Source organism: Euprymna scolopes, chromosome 42, assembly GCF_053919585.1.
Source record: "Euprymna scolopes isolate OS-2025 chromosome 42, ASM5391958v1, whole genome shotgun sequence".
Lineage (NCBI taxonomy): Eukaryota > Metazoa > Mollusca > Cephalopoda > Sepiida > Sepiolidae > Euprymna > Euprymna scolopes.
The window spans coordinates 408,616-431,329 of record NC_136523.1 but is presented as its reverse complement, the minus strand read 5'-3'; the positions used below and the strand labels follow the sequence as shown (position 1 = coordinate 431,329).

The 22,714-nt window shown below is 30.4% G+C and overlaps 1 protein-coding gene across 5 annotated transcripts in view; it reads left to right on the top strand.

Moving 5' to 3' along the window:
• Positions 1-22,714, top strand: part of LOC145266903 (uncharacterized) — a 216,837-nt gene that overhangs the window by 189,930 nt on the left and 4,193 nt on the right. For 4 of the 5 annotated variants that reach the window (XM_080122680.1, XM_080122682.1, XM_080122683.1 and 1 more), the window contains 4 exons: positions 1,643-1,732; positions 2,966-3,175; positions 7,928-8,122; positions 12,691-12,810. In XM_080122680.1, coding sequence (XP_079978806.1) covers positions 1,643-1,732; positions 2,966-3,175; positions 7,928-8,122; positions 12,691-12,810 — 615 coding nt within the window. The remainder of the gene's footprint in view (positions 1-1,642; positions 1,733-2,965; positions 3,176-7,927; positions 8,123-12,690; positions 12,811-22,714) is intronic. The other variant, XM_080122684.1, reaches the window with a different exon arrangement.

Sequence of the window (22,714 nt, the reverse complement as noted above, 5' to 3'; positions counted from 1 at the left end):
TTTCTTATAGATAAAAAGAAGAATTTTTACAGGGGAATATTTTACGTTACACCGGCCAAGGGAAATAATAAAACCTCAGCAATTTATTTCTTCTTAAAAAAGAAAACAAACAGATTTATTGTCATCTGGAGACATAGCTCAATGGTAGAGTATTCAACTACAGATCGAATGATCCCCCTTTCAAACCCGGGTATACCTCACTATTTTATTTTAATTTTTTTCTTATTAAAGAGTTCAATTTACGATAAAAGAAGAGTATTATTTAAAATCGCCGCAATTCATTTCTTCATTTGTATATTTTAAAACTAAACATTAACCAAAAGTGACTTTTTCAAGGCATTTATTGTCAACCCAAATATCAGCTAACGTGACATTATAAACAAACATTGACGGAATTTGATGTACGATATTCTCATTATTATTTTTTTTTTTTTTTCATTTTTTTTTTTTTTTTGCGAATTAGTCCTCATAATATATAATATTCAATAGGCAAATAATTCCTCTTAATATATAATAATCAGTAGAGGATTGATTCTATAATAATACATACGCAATCTGCATAAATTAAAATATCGTGTTTAAGCGTATTGTACAACCGGACAACACCAGGTGCCCAGCTAATTCATATTAATTCAGTTCTAAAATAATTCATTCAGGAAATGCAGCGAATCAAAGTTACCCTTCCCAACTTTCAGTGCTTTTATACTGCAGTCTACAATAAACTTTAGAATAAACCAACTATACATCCCATAAATGCATTCTCACACCACCATAAAGCAGGAAATTTAACACAATTGACTTACACATAAACTGTCTGAAAGAAAAACATGTGTTAATTCAGTTTATTTGAAAATATATCGACAGGCATAAAATATATACGTAGTTTGCGACAAGTTAATGTCTCCAAGATTGCATGACTTTCTACCGCAGCCTATATTAACATGCAGAATAAATAAGGGCTCTATCTCTCACAGATGCAGTTAAGCAACCATTTTTTCAAAGCTTTTATTTACAGAGTTTGGGAGGATCTTATGACGTTAACCTATCTCATGTGAAGTTTATTTAAATGTAAACTCCAAACGGTAAAATCCATTACATTAAGAACTGAACATTTTCAAGATCATCTGATTCAATGAACTTACAAGTATTGGCTGTGAGTCAGATAACAATGTCATTGGGTTTTATGAATATTTTTTTTTTTACTCCATCTTTTTGTCAGATCTGTTGATCTCCTTACATTACTTGCTTTATGTCGTGGTAAAATATTTAAGTACGTGGTAAAATATAGTAGTCCAAATCTTAATTTCCATTTTTTTGTGAAACACTGTATAAATGTATCATGATTAGCCCCATCTCTTTACTGGGTGTACATTAGTCCCCCAAACTCTTCTAACAATCTTTTCATTTCCTAGCTAGTCAATTGATTCTTTATCATACTCAGAGCTCAGAAGTTGCTTTTGTTTATTCATTTTTCAAACTTCACGACGTTGTGTTTGCATTCCATCACCGCATTTCTCATACTTTCTTTCAGAATTAGTATCATCCCCACCCGTGAAGATCTCGTTGCATAAACTGTTGTATACTCTTTAAAATGTGTTTAGCTGCATATATGTCCATCTTGTTCGAATGTTTTGTATTCCAGGCTGCCCATATGGACGTTACGGCGACAACTGTGAATACACTTGCGACTGTAGCAAACATGAATTCTGCGATTTTATTCTTGGTTGCACAGGTGAGAGGTTTTATGTTATTGCCACACGTTTACATGTTATTTTCTAAAACTCCATAGCGTTAAAGTCTGCATTGTTTGGCATTCGTTTACAATAAACAGTCTATCAGTATCAGTTATTCAAAATGCCGGAAAAGAAAACTGTGCCACAGACGATAATTTGTAATGCCGAAATAGAGAGAGAGAGAGAGAGAGAAAAAAAAAAAAAAAAAAAACAGACGGATACACGCACATTGAAATTGATTAATATAAGTAGAAGATGTTAACTAAAGTGTTCCATTTTACTTATTTTGCAGATTGTCATCATCTTCATAATTGTTGCTTCACGACATTTCGGCCAACTATTTCTCTGACCTTCGTCAGGTGGTTAACCACGACGGGATAGGAATGCTGAGTCTTTTAACTGTATCCTCAGTAATTTCTGCTTCCCATAGTTTTCTGTCGCAATTAACTACCTGACGAAGACCAAAGGAATAGTTGGCCGCAACGTCGTGAAACAACAACTATGAAGATGAGGATAACAGTCCGCAAAAAAACATAAATAAAATATAAATAATAAGATGCAGTGTTTCAGTTTTTAATTTAAAAGACGTCTCATTTTTTAAACAAAAAAGCGGCATTTTAGTTTTGTGTTGAATTAGATATAACAAGCAGTCTTGACGATTGCAAGAGCAAAATAACACAATGTTTAAAATTGAATATTTTATTTTATTTTATTTTATATTATTTTATTTTATTTCATTTTATTTTATTTGATTTGATTTGATTTTTTTTGATGACATGCAGGAGAGAAAAGAAGAAAAGAGAGATAAGAGTAATGTGTTGGAAATAATTAGTATTTGCGGAACTTGTGATGTAAATATTTCGCCCAAGTAACTTTTCTTGAGTTTTTTTAAATATTTTTTCTATGATGATATTTTACGGTAGAAGAAAGTGTCTTAACCATTTTTCTAAGTTGCTGCTTCTACTCGGCAAATTCCTCACGCATGTTGTTAAAGCATGTTGTAGCAGTTGAGATGATGCGAAGCTGAGCTTCTTTAAATGGTTAGGATAAAAAGAGGAAACATGTTTGAAAGCATGCGGATTTTTTTCCATTGAGCTGGTTTTGTTAGACAGCTTCTAATTGGACGAACCAGTGGCATCATTACAATGGGAGTAATGAAATGTTTAGCAATAATTTATATTACCTCTGACCCTTTATTTATGTACTTACTATATCTTGTTCTTTCCAACCAGCAAATGCTGTTCACGCTGCATACGGCAAGTCGACCCGCGAACAACCATCGGTGAGCGCTGCGACCGTTGTGCTTTCAGTCCTCTTGGCCCTCTTGTTTGTCGCCCTCATCATCATGGCGTTTTATTATCGAAAGCGTCTAAGCAATTTGGGATTACAAGCTGCTGAAGGGGCCCAAAGGGTTTTAAAGCCGAAACCACCTACACAAGTCGGTAAGTAAAACGTTTTTTTTTAATTTTTAGCAAAAAATTAAAAAACGTTTTTTAATATTTAACAAAAAATTAAAAACGTTTTTTAATATTTAACAAAAAATTAAAAACGTTTTTTAATATTTAACAAAAAATTAAAAAAACGTTTTTTTAATATTTAACAAAAAATTAAAAAACGTTTTTTAATATTTAACAAAAAATTAAAAAACGTTTTTCAATATTTAACAAAAAATTAAAAAACGTTTTTTAATATTTAACAAAAAATTAAAAAACGTTTTTTACTATTTAACAAAAAATTAAAAAACGTTTTTTAATATTTAACAAAAAATTAAAAAACGTTTCTTTAATATTTAACAAAAAATATATAAAAATCGTTTCCGTTTATATTCTTTGTAAAAAAAAACAACAACAAAAATAGAAATTGCATGTATTTTTATTTTTTATTGATTTTTAGTTAAAAGCATATGTACTAATGTGATATTTAAGAAGTATATGTACTAATGTGATATTTAAAAGTATATGTACTAATGTGATATTTAAAAAGTATATGTACTAATGTGATATTTAAAAAGTATATGTACTAATGTGATATTTAAAAAGTATATGTACTAATGTGATATTTAAAAGTATGTCTACTAATGTGATATTTAAAAGTATATGTACTAATGTGATATTTAAAAAGTATATGTACTAATGTGATATTTAAAAGTATGTCTACTAATGTGATATTTAAAAGTATATGTACTAATGTGATATTAAAAAGTATATGTACTAATGTGATATTTAAAAGTATATGTACTAATGTGATATTTAAAAGTATATGTACTAATGTGATATTTAAAAGTATATGTACTAATGTGATATTTAAAAGTATATGTACTAATGTGATATTTAAAAGTATATGTACTAATGTGATATTAAAAAGTATATGTACTAATGTGATATTTAAAAAGTTTATGTACTAATGTGATATTTAAAAGTATATGTACTAATGTGATATTTAAGAAGTATATGTACTAATGTGATATTTAAGAAGCATATGTACTAATGTGATATTTAAGAAGCATATGTACTAATGTGATATTTAAGAAGTATATGTACTAATGTGATATTTAAGAAGTATATGTACTAATGTGATATTTAAGAAGCATATGTACTAATGTGATATTTAAGAAGCATATGTACTAATGTGATATTTAAGAAGTATATGTACTAATGTGATATTTAAGAAGCATATGTACTAATGTGATATTTAAGAAGCATATGTACTAATGTGATATTTAAAAGTATATGTACTAATGTGATATTTAAGAAGCATATGTACTAATGTGATATTTAAGAAGCATATGTACTAATGTGATATTTAAGAAGTATATGTACTAATGTGATATTTAAAAGTATATGTACTAATGTGATATTTAAGAAGCATATGTACTAATGTGATATTTAAGAAGCATATGTACTAATGTGATATTTAAGAAGCATATGTACTAATGTGATATTTAAAAGTATATGTACTAATGTGATATTTAAAAGTATATGTACTAATGTGATATTTAAGAAGCATATGTACTAATGTGATATTTAAGAAGCATATGTACTAATGTGATATTTAAGAAGCATATGTACTAATGTGATATTTAAGAAGTATATGTACTAATGTGATATTTAAAAGTATATGTACTAATGTGATATTTAAAAGTATATGTACTAATGTGATATTTAAAAAGTATATGTACTAATGTGATATTTAAGAAGTATATGTACTAATGTGATATTTAAAAGTATATGTACTAATGTGATATTTAAGAAGCATATGTACTAATGTGATATTTAAGAAGCATATGTACTAATGTGATATTTAAGAAGTATATGTACTAATGTGATATTTAAAAGTATATGTACTAATGTGATATTTAAGAAGTATATGTACTAATGTGATATTTAAGAAGCATATGTACTAATGTGATATTTAAGAAGCATATGTACTAATGTGATATTTAAGAAGTATATGTACTAATGTGATATTTAAAAGTATATGTACTAATGTGATATTTAAGAAGCATATGTACTAATGTGATATTTAAGAAGCATATGTACTAATGTGATATTTAAAAGTATATGTACTAATGTGATATTTAAAAAGTATATGTACTAATGTGATATTTAAGAAGTATATGTACTAATGTGATATTTAAAAGTATATGTACTAATGTGATATTTAAGAAGCATATGTACTAATGTGATATTTAAAAGTATATGTACTAATGTGATATTTAAAAAGTATATGTACTAATGTGATATTTAAGAAGTATATGTACTAATGTGATATTTAAAAGTATATGTACTAATGTGATATTTAAGAAGCATATGTACTAATGTGATATTTAAAAGTATATGTACTAATGTGATATTTAAAAAGTATATGTACTAATGTGATATTTAAGAAGTATATGTACTAATGTGATATTTAAAAGTATATGTACTAATGTGATATTTAAAAGTATATGTACTAATGTGATATTTAAAAGTATATGTACTAATGTGATATTTAAAAAGTATATGTACTAATGTGATATTTAAAAGTATATGTACTAATGTGATATTTAAAAGTATATGTACTAATGTGATATTAAAAAAGTATATGTACTAATGTGATATTTAAAAGTATATGTACTAATGTGATATTTAAAAAGTATATGTACTAATGTGATATTTAAAAGTATATGTACTAATGTGATATTAAAAAGTATATGTACTAATGTGATATTTAAGAAGTATATGTACTAATGTGATATTTAAGAAGTATATGTACTAATGTGATATTTAAGAAGCATTTACGATTTTTCGTATTATTTGGATTCTTCGGACTATTATTCTCATCTTGAGATGTTATTTGCACAACGTTTCAATCAATGGAACCGTTCAACCTTCTTCAGTTGTATCTTGTCGAACTTGGGAATATTTCCGTTGAACTCGGGAATCTGCATGGAAACGAAAATGAAACGGAGGTAACATGCGGACCCCCTGCGTAGTGGATAAAGTACTTGAAAATTTACTTGTTAATTTACCCTCTTCTGTAGGTTTATGGTTCAATCATCAGTGCAGGCGATACTCAAAACACAGTCGCGAATTACTTAGGTATTCTACCCAGTACTGGTTGATGAAACAAAAGAATGCTACCCCGTGGATTGAATAAAGGGTATCATTCAATATTCTGTGCAGATTCCTGAGGTCGACAGAAAGATTCCCGGATTTGGCAAGATGCCGAAGAAGAAGGTCGGAGGTTACATCGACCGAAACATTGTGAAAATCACACTCAAGATGAGAACAGTAAGCTGAAGAATCCAAATAATATGAATAATTAATCCTCATCTCAAAAATTCAGAAACGTGCGAAGTTGTCTTAACTCGAATCCACGGATAAAAAAATAATAATTTGATAAAAGAAAAAGAAAGAATTATCTTGGTAGAAATATTAGAAATAGGAACATTCGTTGGATCTTAACATCAATAAGGCGAAAAAGATGACGCAAAGAAATGTGGATTTACGAAAATGTTTTGTAAAGGAATGTGATTTGAAATTTGAACGAAACTGTAAAGACAGTGAGACAACTCGCATCTGAGGAAAGTGAGTTAGAAAACTCATGTGATATGACGTAAACAAATATTAGTCTTTCTCTATTCTATCCTTTTTTCCTTGGAAGGTACTAATATTGTTAGTGCATCAGAAAAATGTTTCCTGTCTTATTCGGAATTTCCAATCATAGAACTTCTTTGTAAGAACTTTTCGGTTGTTGAACACACATTACTCTGTGACTGTTTCCCTGCAGATTACAACAAATTCGATATCATCTAAATTATTCGTTATAATTTGCCACAACAATATTCAAACTTCATTGATTGTTGTTGCTCAGCATTCAACTCACATCTTTCCATTTTATTAACACCCTTAATTTATCCTTAAGTCGCTCTTTATCCTTGAGCGGCTCTTGGCCCTGGTAAGTGATGAATCTACAGGAAAAAATTTTCAGAAAATAAAAACTCGTAAATATTTAAAAATTTTGTATATTATCTTATTTTCAAGAAATACACACTTTTCATACTATGTTGTAAAACTGAAATCAGCTGTTGGATCGATTAAATGAAGAAACGAAAAGAGTTTTTTTTTTTCTATTTCAGCGTTCTTTTTACTTAATATTTTGCTCTTAATCTTATACTAGGATATAGAATTTTGGTAGGTAAAAATGTAGGTGCTTTTAATTAATGAGTATCCATTGGATTTTAGTATTTTGATGAAGAATATCGAGTTAATTCCGAAATTGGATAGAGCAGTTTACAATTTAAAAGCCATCTTTTTTATGAAGTTTTTTTTTTTGAGGCGCTAAAAAAATGTTTAATCCTTATCTAACCCTAACTTATTTCTAACCTAACTATACTGTTGTCTGCCTTTTTGGATTTTGTGGCTTTCAAATCGTAAACTGCTTTGGCTATTTTCAGGACTTACTCGGGATTTTTCTTTAAAATACCATAATTATCTGGATACATATTCATTATTAATTTCCAAATTGAAAAACTTTTAAAGAAAATGAGTTTTATATTTAAATGAATTATTTTTTAGAGTTTTTTTTTTGCCCAAAAAAGTTGGAGACATTCGGCAAATCTTGTAAATGGCTCATATTTTAAGAAAGTTCTATTGTTTTTATTATGTGTTTATTCTCTTTTGATTTTTTTTTTTTTACTTTCATAAAACCAGGAATCGATAATCCAACGTACGGATTGCCATCCCCGAACAACACCCGGATTCCAATTTCGGCTCCGATCCCCCAAGATGGCACCCCTTATAACGCTGCCACAAATGTGAGCACAATAGGACCACCAAGTCCGAACCTTCAACTGAATGCTCACAATGCAATCCCTAAACAACTCAATAAAAACATAAACGAATATGGTAAGACATGTTTATTATTATTCAAAACACATAAAAAACAACATTGCTGACTTCAGAGTACGTAGTGGTATCCCTTAAGATAATCACGCACCACCAGAAGTGTGACAGATCGAAAAACTTCTAAAAGTAAACCTTTCCCCTTCCACTGTCACAACCTGGGTTCACGTTTTTTCCCCCGTCGAAATAGCTATCTTCTTTGAAAAGCCTTTTGCTTCTGTAGTGTTCTAAGGATTCACTTTTAATCCAGATGTAACATGAAGAGGCACATCTAATGTGTAAGACAGCTGGAAAAATGGTTGCATCATTCTACCGTTCCAGTAAATCTCTGACTCTTGGTGCAGTTCTCTATCGATATAAAGTTAGATAGGTCCTGAGATGCAGTATTGGGGCCACATCTGAAGAAACATCGGACAAACAATGAAGTAAATACGCTTTAAATCGCAACGGACCAATTAGTGGCCATCATTCAGCGACGGAAAAGCTATTTCAAACTGATCCACATATATCGTCTCTTACTCGGATGTTTACAGGTAGATGAGTTCCAGAATAGTTATGAGCTGAAAAGATTATTTCAAACTAAAGACAGGCAGATAAAGTATTTTCGTAAAAATTTGAGATCGCATGTAAAAGTATACTTTTTTCAAATAAAATTTTCGTGATTAAACAGCAAAAAATGCACAAAATATTTTTGATGTGTGAAACAGTAAAAATATATATGAAAATTGACCGACATTTTGAAAATTAAATGGTTCTATAAAAACGGAAATGGGTCCAAAAAGTTTGCCAAATGTGTGATTCTCACAGAAAGAATCGGTGTAATCTGATGGTGGCTGAAGTATGGTTTGGTTCACTCCTAGGAGGTCCATACTCCTAAGCTTTACTTTCACTTCTTCAGAAAGGAGATAGTTTGTGGCTTATCGCTTGGGGTTACCCTACTGTAGAATACCAATAGAACTGATCAGGAATTTTTGTATGCTAGTATACTCTGTTAGTGTGTATGCTTTTTAAAGCCTCTCTTGATCTTGTGCCTAACCTCCCGGAGGGAAAGTAAATAAACCCACAAAGAACAAAAAATATAAAAACTTGGCTAAAAAACTTATTGAAAGAAAGTTAACAGAAAATGAATTCATGCCAAGAAAATATAAGCTAAGAAGTCTTTCTTATGAAAAAAGAATATCAAGAACAATCCATTTCCATAATTCTGTAATCGTGATGAAAGTAAAGATGGCCGTCCACAGTTTGATCAAGAAAATGTTAAACCTTGAATTGTCTGTTTCAAATGATAACAGTGGATTAATTTAAAACTAATTTTAATCAACCAACAAATATCGCTAGACAACGTTTGACACCAACCATCATGTCTGTGAATAAGTCGTCCATGATTTTTTTTCTTGTTTACCACAAACAAGGCATAAGGGGCTAATAGTTGGGACGATGTTGAACAGAAGACTGCAAAGAGCTGAGTAGCAAGACGTCTGTTATAATTTTTTCTTCGTCATTTTTGACGGACGATGTCTACTTGTATTTTTAAATGTTTGATTTTGTTTTTCATAGTTTATCTTGAATGGTACGAGGAAAATGCAACTTCATTGCGGTTTAAAACAAGTCAGCCATTTCAATAAAGTAATTCGTCAAGTAAAAATCGTACTTATAAACAGTAATTATTTTACAAGATACATTTTACACATAACATTAAATCCATCAGAATGCATTTCGTTTTCTTATAAAATAAATCATCCATATTATGGATTATCTTGATTAAATTAAAAAAAAGCTAATTACAATTTATTTAAAAAACAAATTTACTAATTAAATTATATATACACGGTGATACTACCGTGTTTCTTAGAAAACAAGGCAGCCATTTTATTAATTACTTCTATTTTTCTGAATTTTCATTACTTTACTATTTCTCATCTTATTATTATCAAAAGATTATGATATTTTGGGAGTTTCCCCACAAATAGACACATGTTAACTAAAAGGGAATAGGCAGAGTATGAATTATTAAGGCGGTAGTTTTTACAGTGTCAATACCCGGGTTAAAACCTCATGTATGTTTATAAGATTTTTTAACTGGATACGTATTTTATAAATAACAAGTGAAGCATACATGGTCCCCCGTGAGTGCACAGTGAACGAGGCATAAAAAATGACTAAGTTCAGCATTTGACCCCCCCCCCCCACATTTAGCACCAAAAGTCCCCAGGGGACGTCAAATCTTGGTGTAAATGAACAAACGGTGCAGTTTTAGGCCTTAATATATGTACATTTGAATTCTGTGCCATGCAAAAAAAAAAAAAAAAAAAAAAAATGATTAAGTCCATCATTTGCCCCCGCCCCGTTTAGAACCAAAACATCCCCAAAGCTTAACATATTTAAATTTGAGTTCAGCACCACGTAAAATTGCTAGATAGACATACACAGAAAATTTGGGACAAATATGGTAAAATAGTCCGAAAAATGAAGTGTTTTTATTAGCCCTAAAAAAGCCCATCGGGCACACCCAAGAGTTATCGCGAAATATAGACAAACGAAATTATATACAAATCAGTTAGTTACAACTTTTCAGAAAGTTTTATTAAAATCCAAGTCATCAATTTTTTTTTTTTTTTAAATAAGCACAAAAGTGTCAATTTTAGTCATTTTAACACAAAAGGCACCCCTAGGGGGAAACCGGATTTTTTTCCGGAAAATCCGTTCTGTTACTTTTTTACTCATATCATATTTAATGTTTGTGCAAAATTTCAAAAGATTCCAAGGCGTAGTTATGGAGAAAAGTGTGGACAGACAAACGGACGAACGGGCAAGAGTGAATTTACAGGTCCATCCTCCTTTTGTCGGGGGATCAAAAAAATAGCATAATATGATATATTTTTAAAATTATATATATATATATATATATATATATATATATATATATATATATATAATTGGGAATGTTTTTTTAGAATCTACTGTTATTCGCCATTGTTCAAAGCGACATATTTTGGCTTTAAAATATAATTTCTAATAAAATGAGAGTTTATATAGAAACGTTGTTTTAATGTGAATAAAATAAAATAGGCATCAAGTGCACTTTAAAGCCAATTCACAACGTAATATAAGGAAAATAAACAAATATTTTACTTGTTTGAAATTTATCACAAATATATTTCAGAGGTATACTCCATCTTCAGTGTGTTGTTTCTTTTCCTTTTCTTATTCCTTGCCATGTTGTAACGTTGGAGAAAGAAGTCTGTTTGTAAAGAGCCGCGCGTTACAAAGAGACTTCTTTCTCCAACTTTACAACATGGCAAGAAAAAAGAAAAGGGAAAAAACCCCACTGAAGATGAAGTATACCTCTGAAATATATTTGTGATAAATTTCATTAAGACTACATTGACAACTCCAGAGCAATGCCGGCGAAGAACAGCTAGTATGTATCGAGATGTTTAGCCAAATAAATGTGTTTTCGTAATCTTTTTTGTGTCGTTTTAATGTTTAAGATTTATATGAATAAAAATAATGTTGTTTAAAAAAGTTTAAAATCCTCTTTGTTTGTCTCTATGTTTAGAAATTTCTTTTTACATGAGGATGATAATTTGTATTATTTCGATTACTGTTTTCATCTTGGCTGCTATTCTCACAACGTTTCGGCCAATGTAACCCCTGACCTTCTTCAAGTACATCTTTCTGTCGAACTTTGGAATCTGTATATAATTTTAGACGGATGTAGCTTGCTCTCATTCTGTCAGCCATGATTTGGTCTTAAGTAATCCACAATTGTATTCTTAGTATTGCCTTCCCCAAGGATTGAAACATTAACCTCCAGAAGATTGTCAATTAGAATCGATTAACTTAGCACTTATATCCGTTGTGCCAGATTGCAGAACAAAGTCAAAGTTTACATCGACAGAAACACTAGGAGAATAACATCCAAGCTTAATAATTGTAGTCTAAATAATTCAAATAATACAAATTATGGGTGCTCATTCAGATTTGTTCTTATGGCGACATTTAAAATTAAAGAAAACACAGAAATGTTTGTATGATGCACGTACCAATCACGGGACGAATATGAAAATTGAAAAAAAAAAAAAAAAATCACATAATTTGATCAAGTAATTTTTTTAATTAAAAAAAAAAAATCAAATTTCACTGTTTCGATGAAGGTGAAAGGGTGTCTAAAGAATCGGTAGATAAGGGAAGGCAATCCTAATGCACGTGTAAACTGTCAAAACAATCACTGATTATCTCCCCTTATTATGTTCTCTAATAAAACAAGGCCTCGTCTGTCAATTATCGGTAAAAAAAAAAACAGCAAATTTGTTTTTCGTAAACATTAAAAAAAAAAAGAAAAAAAAAAAACAACAAACTAATTGATTATTATTATTTTTATTTTTGGAATATGAAATCTTCAAGCAGGTACAATAGAAAAGTTTTTCTTTATTTTTGTTTATCGTTTTAATCTTAATAAGCACCAAATTCTGTTTTATTTGTTGTTTGTTTGTTTATTTGTTTGTTTGTTTGTTTGTAATCCCCTAATTTGTTGACCTCACCCCCGTTTACGTTTTTATCGGCCGCAGGAGCCGCCGGAAACGTCGACCCCAACAAAGTGGACAACAAACAAATCGAGAAGAATTTGTTGAGTAACATTGTCGACACAGGAAAGGCAATGTCAGTCAAAGTTGTTCTACCGCACGACAGTAAGTGGCAACAAAAATTAACCTTAAATTATAATTTTAATGTCCTTTAACTGTTATTAAGGAGGATAAGGTAAGGTCCGCGAACATTGAACAAGAAAACGTGCGATTGTAATGTCTCACGCCAGGAGAAAATACACTACTTTTAGGTGTGACCAAGCTTGATAATATCAGAAATTCTGGATCGACCAACTCAGTCCACGCGGCCACGCCTGAAGTTCATGAACTCGGAAAAATAAAATCACTGAAAACTTTCGATCATCTTTTTTATATTTGTCTCCGAAGAGAAGCAGCCTACGAGGAATCGAACAAAATGACAGGTGTAGGTAACAAATCAATCTGATAAGAGAGTTCTCCTTTCAGGCGAAAAATGATTGGTGATTTGCAGTAATCAGCAAAATTGCTGACATTTTTAATTTCATTATAAAACATTTGTAATAGAGTAGAAGCCCGGGATGCGGCATTAAAAATTAGTAACAAAATACAGTACAGTATATAATACACAAGTATATAATCAAATAACATTATAAATAACACCGTAAGGCGGGGATACCGTAACCAGGGGACGAAAAACATCGTAACCTGAAAAACATCGTAATCTGAAAAAAAAAAAACATATCCTATGGCCACCGTATCCCGGGGTTCTACTGTATTTAATGATACCACATATATTACCCGAAATGTTTTGATCATGTGAAATAAATTTGAAATAGAAATTACTAAAATGTTAATAATTACTAATACATATAATACCCAATATTTCGAGATAAATCAATCGATTGTAATCGAACTTTTGTTGTTTGATTTTGATGCATCATTTCAAATCAATATTATCGGTATTATTTAGAATTTATTTCGCATCGTCAAAGTATTTTTTTACTAACCTTAACACTCACATTTAAAATTACTTTTACAGATTTTCAAGTATGCTGAAAACGAATATCAAATTTAAATTTTGTACAGACAAGTAGTTTAGACCTTTTTTCTAACCTATTACTTAATAAATGTAAGTAGCGTTCGCCATTTTTAACATAGGAAGGAGGGGAGGGTTGTGACACACACGCGCAACGCGCATTAGTATCGGAAAAAAAACGTTACCACCAGCAAAAACATAATGGATTACATTGGATAATAAAAGGCTTAATATCCAGAAAATCACTTGACTGCGCAAAATTTAAATGTGCTATTCGTTTTCAGCATACTTGAAAACCTCCTTCCGGCGTCATTTTAAATGTAAATGTTGAAGTGGAGAAAAATTAAACAATACCTAAAAATATAATTTTGATATTTCACACAATGTTTTAAACAATAATGATTGTATTCTCACTCACAAGCATAAACATGCACTTGCGATATAAGCGGCATTGCAAAAAAAAAAAAAAAAAAAAAAACTCAAAAGACAAATTGTATAAATAAACAAAAACAAAAATAAAAATCCCTTGTAAATAAATAAAACTTCGATAATTACTCCTCTTAAACAATAATTATGAATAAGTGACTTTTTAAACGCATTGAGGTAATATTTTGTGGGTGAATAAAAAAGATGAACACCGACGAAGTCCACTCAGTTTATCGTTCTGTTGGATTAAAAACACTTTCTGCCGATTTTTTCTAAATTTAGGATGAAAAAATTATTGAAACCCTACAAAAACTTTTTTAATGCGTGCTTATACATCTATGTTACTGCGTTTTTTTTTTTTGTTTTTTGTTTTTTAATAGTGTTTTCGAATTAAAATTCAATTTTTACAATATTTTTGCAAGGGATAGGACGTTTCAGTGTGGCCGATTCGGCGGGGGAACATTCGGCGTCAACCACGCCAGTCACATTTTTCTAAAGATTTTATAACTTAAATAAATTTTTTTTTAAACAATATGAAAATATCTCACTTTAACTGTTTTTAAGGAAAATCATGTTTTTGCGAAACTCTTTTTAGCTAATTATTTTCGAATTAGTTTTTAAGGATTAAAAACTCTAAAATATTTTAAAGTTCTTTTTATAATATACTAGCGGAGGGTACCCGGCGTTGCCCGGGTGTTTAGAGGTGTGTGTGTTAATCAAAACATAAGAATAAGCGAAGTAAATATTTTTAAATATTAAAAAGTTAAAACTTTAAAAAAATCGAAAAAAACACTCCAAAAAGCTAACGTAAGGCAAACAAACGATGTTAAATGTAAAAATCGGAAAAACAAAAAAAGAAAACGCGAATGTGATGGAAAAATAAAACAGAAAAACAAACGTTAAAACTTCTTTAAAAAATCTGAAAAATAAAAACGAAAAAAAAAAAAAACACTGGCTTAAATAACCCTGTTTCAATATTAAAATATAAAAAAAAAAAAAAAAAGACATCTCATACCACGATTCGAAGCCAAAATCTTTAGATAGTGAGGTCGTGCTCTAAACAACTGAGCTAAGATGACGCAGACGAAATTGTGTCGGTTTTTCAAATATTTAAAGTAAATCATGTTCAGATGTCGTATGACGCATGCGTAGAAGCGAACTTGTCATGAGAGGACGGTTTTTGCTGACCCCTCCCTGTAAAAAACTGATGATTGTATGGTGAAGAAATTAATGTTTTTGGACAATTTTTCGATATTTGTCGGGCGAAGATTGGAAGTTTAAAATGATACCGATCTTGTGAAAATCTGTGACCCGTGTTGAACGTTTTTGCAAGACATACATACATACATACATACATGCATACATACATACATTTTCGCTTTTATATATATATACTAGCGGGGGATACCCGGCGATGCCCGGGTGTCTTGAGGTAAATCAAAACTGCGGGGGGGGGGTTAAATAATAAAAAAAAATATTTTGGTAGGTGAGTGTATGAGGTTCGAACCCGTACCCTTGAGTTGGAAATTAATGTGTGAAAAAAAAACAGTGCTACGTTAACCATTGAGCCACGACGACAGACAACATTAAGCAGGTTATTTAACTATAAAAACAGGCGTGCGCAATAAAAGTTAACTCTGCTGCTTCCATAATTAAGAAGGTCAAATAGAAGTCACGCAGCGTTTGGGTTTGTTTACCCAAATTTAACTGTTTCTTCCCCCAACAGATGTTGGGGAGGGGGAAACAGCTCCCAATTGTCCAGATTGAATAGCAACTGTCTGATCTGATCAAAGCTGATTGCTTCTGGACGTTTTCCCCGGTGCAATGCCGAAGACGTCGTTTAAGTTTAGTTTCACTTTATTTATACTAAAAAGCCCAATCAACACACGAGAAGCCAAAATAGCAATAATTTTGTAAAAATCGACGTAAATAAATCTATACGCTACACGGTTTCCTAATTCCTAGATATTATTATATAGGACCTATATACACAGTTTTAAGCGAGAGTAACGAACCCGGGACCGTGTGCGAGAAAAGGCTTTGCCAGACATACACGAAATGGTCACACACATTTTGCCTTTTATATATATAGACTAGCGGGGGGTACCCGGCGATGCCCGGGTGTCTTGAGGTAAATCAAAACTCCGGGGGGAGGTGTTAAATAAAATAAATGTTTTGGTAGGTAAGTATGAGAATCGAACCCGTACCCTTGAGTTGGAAATTAATGTGTAAAAAAAAAAACAAACTGGGCGACGTTACCCATTAGGCCACCGCGACATACATACAACATACCAGGTTTGAATTTATTTATTGAACTATAAAAACATGCGTGCGCAATAAAAGTTAACTCTGCTGTTTCCATTTGACCTAATTAAGAAGGTCAAATAGAAGTCACTATTTTTGTTTTTTTCCCCCAACAGATGTTGGGGGGAGGGGAACCAGCTCCCAATTGTCCAGATTGAATAACAATTGTCTGATGTACAACATTGATCAAAGCTGATTGCTTCTGGACATTTCCCAGCGCAATGCCGAGAACGTTGTTCGTTGTTAACTTTGAATTAGTTTCGCTTTTTATACGAAAAAGCCTCATCAACATGCGAGAAGCCAAAATAGCAATAATTTTATAAAAGTCGACGTAAATAAATCTAGATGCGACGCACTTTCCCAAATCGTACATATTATTATTTAGGACCCATATAAACAGTTGTAAGCGATCATAACGACATCGGAACTATGTGTGAGAAAAGCCTTTTGAAGACATACACGAAATGGTCACACACATTTTGCCTTTTATATATATAGAAAGAAGACTAGCGAGGGGTACCCGGCGTTGCCCGGGTGTTTTTCGGGGTATGTGAAAAAACCCGAAGCGTTGACGACGCGCAGTTGGAAAATAGTAAAGTGTTAAAAAAACAAACAGGTGCGCGTTTTTGATTGACGTGATTGCGATAGGTATTCAGCAGTTACGATTTTGTGCGGGACAGTTTTGAACAAATCGGTTTGTTTGTTTTTAAAAACCCACTCCCTGTTTATTAGGAGGAGCGAAATGAAAGCTACAGTCTGATATGACGAAGTCGACATTGACCAAACTGGCTCTGGGCCTGTGATTAGAGTCGAGGTTCGCTTTTTTTATACCGAAAACCGAATGTAACGCGTGCCGATGCGGGGAAATGTGGAATAATGAACGTTTGAAAGTCAATAAAATTAAATAGACAAGCGAGCTCCGTGGATAATTCGTAGATATTACAATTTATAGATGATATGAAAAGTTTTAAAAAGTTGTGAAGCGAGCAAGCGCTTCTTTGAAAGAAGCCTTTCGTGGACATCGAGGAAAAGCGAACATACATACACACATACATTTTCGCTTTTATATATATAGATAATAAGAAAACTAGCGGGGGGGGGTACCCGGCGTTGTCAGAGTGTTTGGAGGTGTGTGTGGTTGTTAATGAAAACTTAAGAATAATCGAAGTAAAAAAAGAAAACAGAAAAATGAACGTTCGGGGGGGGGTACCAGGACAGTGGGGGGGGGGGTGTAATCAAAACATCGAAAAAAAACACAAAAAAAACTAACGTAAGGCAAACGAAAGATGTTAAATGTAAAAATCGAAAAAACAAAAAAGAAAACAGAAAAACGAACGTTAAAACTACCCCCCCCCCCAAAAAAAAACACGTGAAAAATGGCTTAAATAAGCCTGTTTCGATATTAAAATTTAAAAAATTGGTAGGTACTCGGGTGTTGTTGAGTGTGTGTGGTCGGTCGGGGATGTTAATGAAAACCTAAGAATAAGCGAAGTAAAAAAAAACAAAAAAAAAAACAGAAAAACGAACGTTACGTGAAAAATGGCTTAAATAACCCTGCTTCAATATTTAAATTAAAAAAAATCGAAAACCACGATTCGAACCCAAAACGTTTAGATAATGACCCAACACTCTAACCAACTGAGCTAACACGACGTACATGAAATTTAGTCAGTTCTTCAACTATTTAAACTAAATCAGGTCATGAAGTCATCTGAAGCATGCGTAGAACCGGTCGTCGTCATGAGAGGGCGGTTTTTGTTGACCCCTCTCCCTGTAGAAAATTGTCGATTTCAGGGTGAAAAAAAATTAACGTTTTTAGCCAATTTTTCGATATTTTTCAGGCGAAGTATGGAGCTTCAATATGATACCAAGTTTGTTCATTTTTGTTCAGTCTGTCGAAAGTTTTTAGCGGACACACAAACACACATACATTTTCGCTTTTATATATATAGAAGAAGATAGATAGAAGATTAATTAAGAAAAGCAATATGAAAATAAGGAAAACTCGTATGCGGAAAACTTGTATTTAGAAAACTCGTACTCGGAAAACTCATCCAATTTTGCTAGGTAGGAAAACTGGTCTATTATTGTCAATAATAAATTATTAAATAAATAAATGTGTTTGCAATCGATATTTATTATTAAAAAATACTTTAATACTTTTTATATTATTACAAAAAAAACAAAGACAAAAAAAAAACTCTTAAATAAATAAATGTGTTTGAAATCGATATTTATTATTAAAAATACTTTAACACTTTTTATATTATTACAAAAAACAAAAAAAACTCTTCAAGCAAATATTTTATTCAGAAGAATGCATTTATTACTTTATTTATTGCGGACTATTATCCTCATCCTTCTTAGATTTTGTTTCAAGCGCTTTCGGCCAATTATTCCTCTGGCCTTTGTCATGTGGTGTGGTAACCGCGACGGGATAGGAACTCCGAATCTAACTGCATCCTCAGCAATAGGTGTACCAGAATTTTGGGGGAATTTTTGACACACCTAACAGAAAACTGTGAATAAAATATAAAAAAACTCGTAATTTCTCTTTTTAAAGTGGGTTGTTTATTTTCTGTATGGAATATACTTCCAAAATAAACTATTAAAGTTGTTTAAAAAATAATAGAAATATTTTTTATTTTTTAAAAAACAGCGTTTACAAAGTGCCGGTACGCGTTCAACCAGCCATTTATTTTACCTATGAAATCAATTGAATTTTAGTGAAATTGTTTTCAATTTTTAAACTTTAAAAATCTATCAAAATTTTTCTATTTGTTCAATTTTTACGATATTGTCAGGGTCAATGTGAAATTTTATGCTCTTTCCAATAAACCGAATATAATATTTTAAACAAACGTTTTTTAAATCCCCCTCCCCATTTTAAAATGTCTATTAAAAATTAAATAATCCATTTATGCACCAAAGTTTTATTGATCACAAATTGAAGATAAAAGATCTATAAATAATATATTCAAATTAAAAAAAAAAGAAGTGTTTTTTGAAATTTACCTGTAAAGTCCAAAGTGTAAAACTTTTCTTTTTTTAAAACCATGTTGATTTTTTTTCTTTCAAATGAAAGCTCATTAGGCACCTCCAAAAGTCACCACAAAACTACCCCCTATATGGCAAACGAAGTAACTTTATTATAAATTAATATTATGAATATAACTTTTGTGCCATTTAAAAGAAGGGCAAAATAAACTAGTAATAATTTAAAAAATTCTATTTTCATCGTACGAAAATAATGAAATTGGGAGACGAAAATCGTGTTTACATAATTGCCGCTTTAAAATAACGTTCCCATGTAGTAAGCATTTCGAATGTGAAAATACCCGTGTTTAATAAATCTAGCAAAAATCAACTAATGGTCAGATTTTCGTGTAATTTTCGATACTTATCCATTTTAGAATGAAATTACATATAAAATGCAGTTTCCGTAAACTCTACAAGGGAAAATATTTTTTTAGTGCGTGCCCCCCCCATTTATTTTTTTCGAAATTCGAACAAAATATATTTAAATCTATCGACATTTCTATTTATTATGAAACATAAGAGTTCAAATAAGTAAAACATATTTATTTTTTTTTAATTTAAATGCACATGAACAAAAAATTACCTTGAAGTTTAATTTAAAAAATGATATAATTTAATATTGTTTTTGTTTTTTTAAATAGCGTTTTTTTTTCGAATCAGTTGAATTGCCAAGAAAAAGAAACTTCCTAAAAATTAATTAATTTTTAAAAGATTAAAACGATTAAAATTCCATTATTTCAAAATGTTCCGTTACAACATAGATTTGTAATTAATTGTGTTTAAATTTTTGCTTAAATATTAAGTTTTAATATACACATGACTCTTGTCAGCTATTTTATCGCCAGATTAAAAACAATTTGAAAATATTATTGCACAAATATTAAGCATTTTGTAGGCCCCCCCTCATATTTTGTATCTCTTTTCACCGAACAAAATATGGAACCCCATAGGTAATCAAATGAACAGTCAGTAAAACCGTATTTCATATTTAATATACAAATGTTTATAATATTATTAATCGTTAAACTGTGTAAATCTTAAAACCTAACAAAATTATAACAAAGATTAATTATTAATTGCAGTTTGAAGAAGATAAACAAAGGTCTTAAAAAATCATTAAGTCGCTTCTGCTTTTCCATAATTTGTATAGTTAACACAAATTTGGCGTCACGGAAACACAAGGTTCATTTTTCACAATCGTTTGGCAAACTCTAAAGCTCATGTTATGCTTATATCGTCAAGTAAATACCGGACGCTGACGGCAATTTTTTCTATTTCATTCAATATCTTCTGTTTTTAGATGTTTAAAAAAAAATCCAGTCGATAAAGTACAAATAAGATATGATAATCAAAAACTCGTATATTTCATTAAGAGAATTAAAAAAAAAAATCGGTCGACTGGATTTTTTGTTTAACGGGAAAAATTTATAAGTGAATGTGTGTGTGTTTTTTTTAACTACGGAGGGCCCAAAATACTAATTTTTGTAAACAGCACGCAATAAAAAAGAGACATTATTTATGTTCCTTTAATGAATCCGTATTTGATAAATTCTAAATTAGCAGTAGCAGCCTTTAAGCTTACGCCACAAATTAAATTTCAATTAAAGGAGCAAAGACAAAATTAAAAAAAAAAAATAACAGGTTTAATAGCAAATTATGCAATATTTGTTTTTTTAAATCGGTTTTCTTTAAAAAAGATTTCAAGAAAATCAACGTATTTTGATTTGCTTTGATAAATATATGCATATATAAATGCCAAAAAATCACTTACCTATAAGAAAAATACTATTAAATGGGTAGTTCCATTCTTCAGTGTACAGAATTTATCCATATTTATATTTTAAATTCCATGTATTTTTTAAATAAAAGGATTTTTTAAAGCAAGCGTTGTAGAAAATCGCATTTTCGTAACGTGTTTTGCACCGTAAGCTTAAAGGCTGCTACTGCTAATTTGGAAAAATCGATGTAAATTCCAAAAAACACTTACTTATAAAAATTACTAATCAATGTGTAATTGCATTCTTCATTGTTAAGAATTTATCCATATTTATATTTTAAAATCCATTTATTTTTTTTTAAATAAAAGAATTTTTAAAACGCTTATTTGAAAAACTCGCCATGATACAAACATTTTATGTTTTTATTGTTTTGAATTATGGGTGGATAGAAGGAAGTAAAAACCACACATTCGCGTTAGCCGTCTACCTTTGCGCGTAACGAAATTTGTGCCTCCATACCTGAAAACTAGTCACATTTTATTTATAATTTTTTGCCTTAAAAAAAAAACAGTTCAAGAAATTTTTTTTTTTCTTTTCTCAAAAAATACACGAGTTTTTGATTTAATATATTTTATTTCAACTTTATGGAGTGAATTTTCTTTTTTGAATATCTAAAAATTAAAAAAACATTGAATGAAATAGAAATAATTTTCGTAATAAAACGAAACTTTCTGTACAATATAACAAGATTATAAGGTTTCATTAAAAAAAAAAAAAATGTGGTTTTAAAAAAAAAAGGTTTTAAACTTCGGACATTACAGGTAAATTTCTAAAAAACACTACTTTTTTTGTTTTAAATTTGAATATATTATTTATTGATCTTTTATCTTCAATTCATGATATATAAAAATTTGGTGCATAAATTAATTATTAAAGTTTTAATAGACATTTCAAAATGGGGGGATTTAAAAAGGTTTGTCTAAAATATTATATTCGGTTTATTGGAAAGAGCATAAAATTTCACATTGACCCCGAAAATATCGTAAAAATTGAACAAATAGAAAAGTTTTGATAGATTTTTAAAGTTTAGAAATTAAAAAAAATTAACTCGTAAAATTCAATTGATTTCATACGTAAAAAAATGGCTGCATGAAGGCGCGCCAGCACTTTGTAAACACTCTTTTATAAAAAATAATATTTCTATTATTTTTTAAACAACTTTAATAGTTTAATTTGGAAGTATGTTCCATAAAGAAAATAAACAACCCACTTTTCAAAGAGAAATTACGAATTTTTTATATTTTATTCGCAGTTTCGTGTTAGGGGTGTCAAAAACTCCCCCAAAATTCTGATACACTTACGAGTGCATTTATTGATCCGTGCTGAAATAATAACATTATTATTTAGAAAACCATTCTTAACATGGGAAGGGAAGAGTGTTTTGTACCTATTCTGTACTTTGACTTATTTATTAAAAAATACAGATATCATAAAACTTTAATTAAAC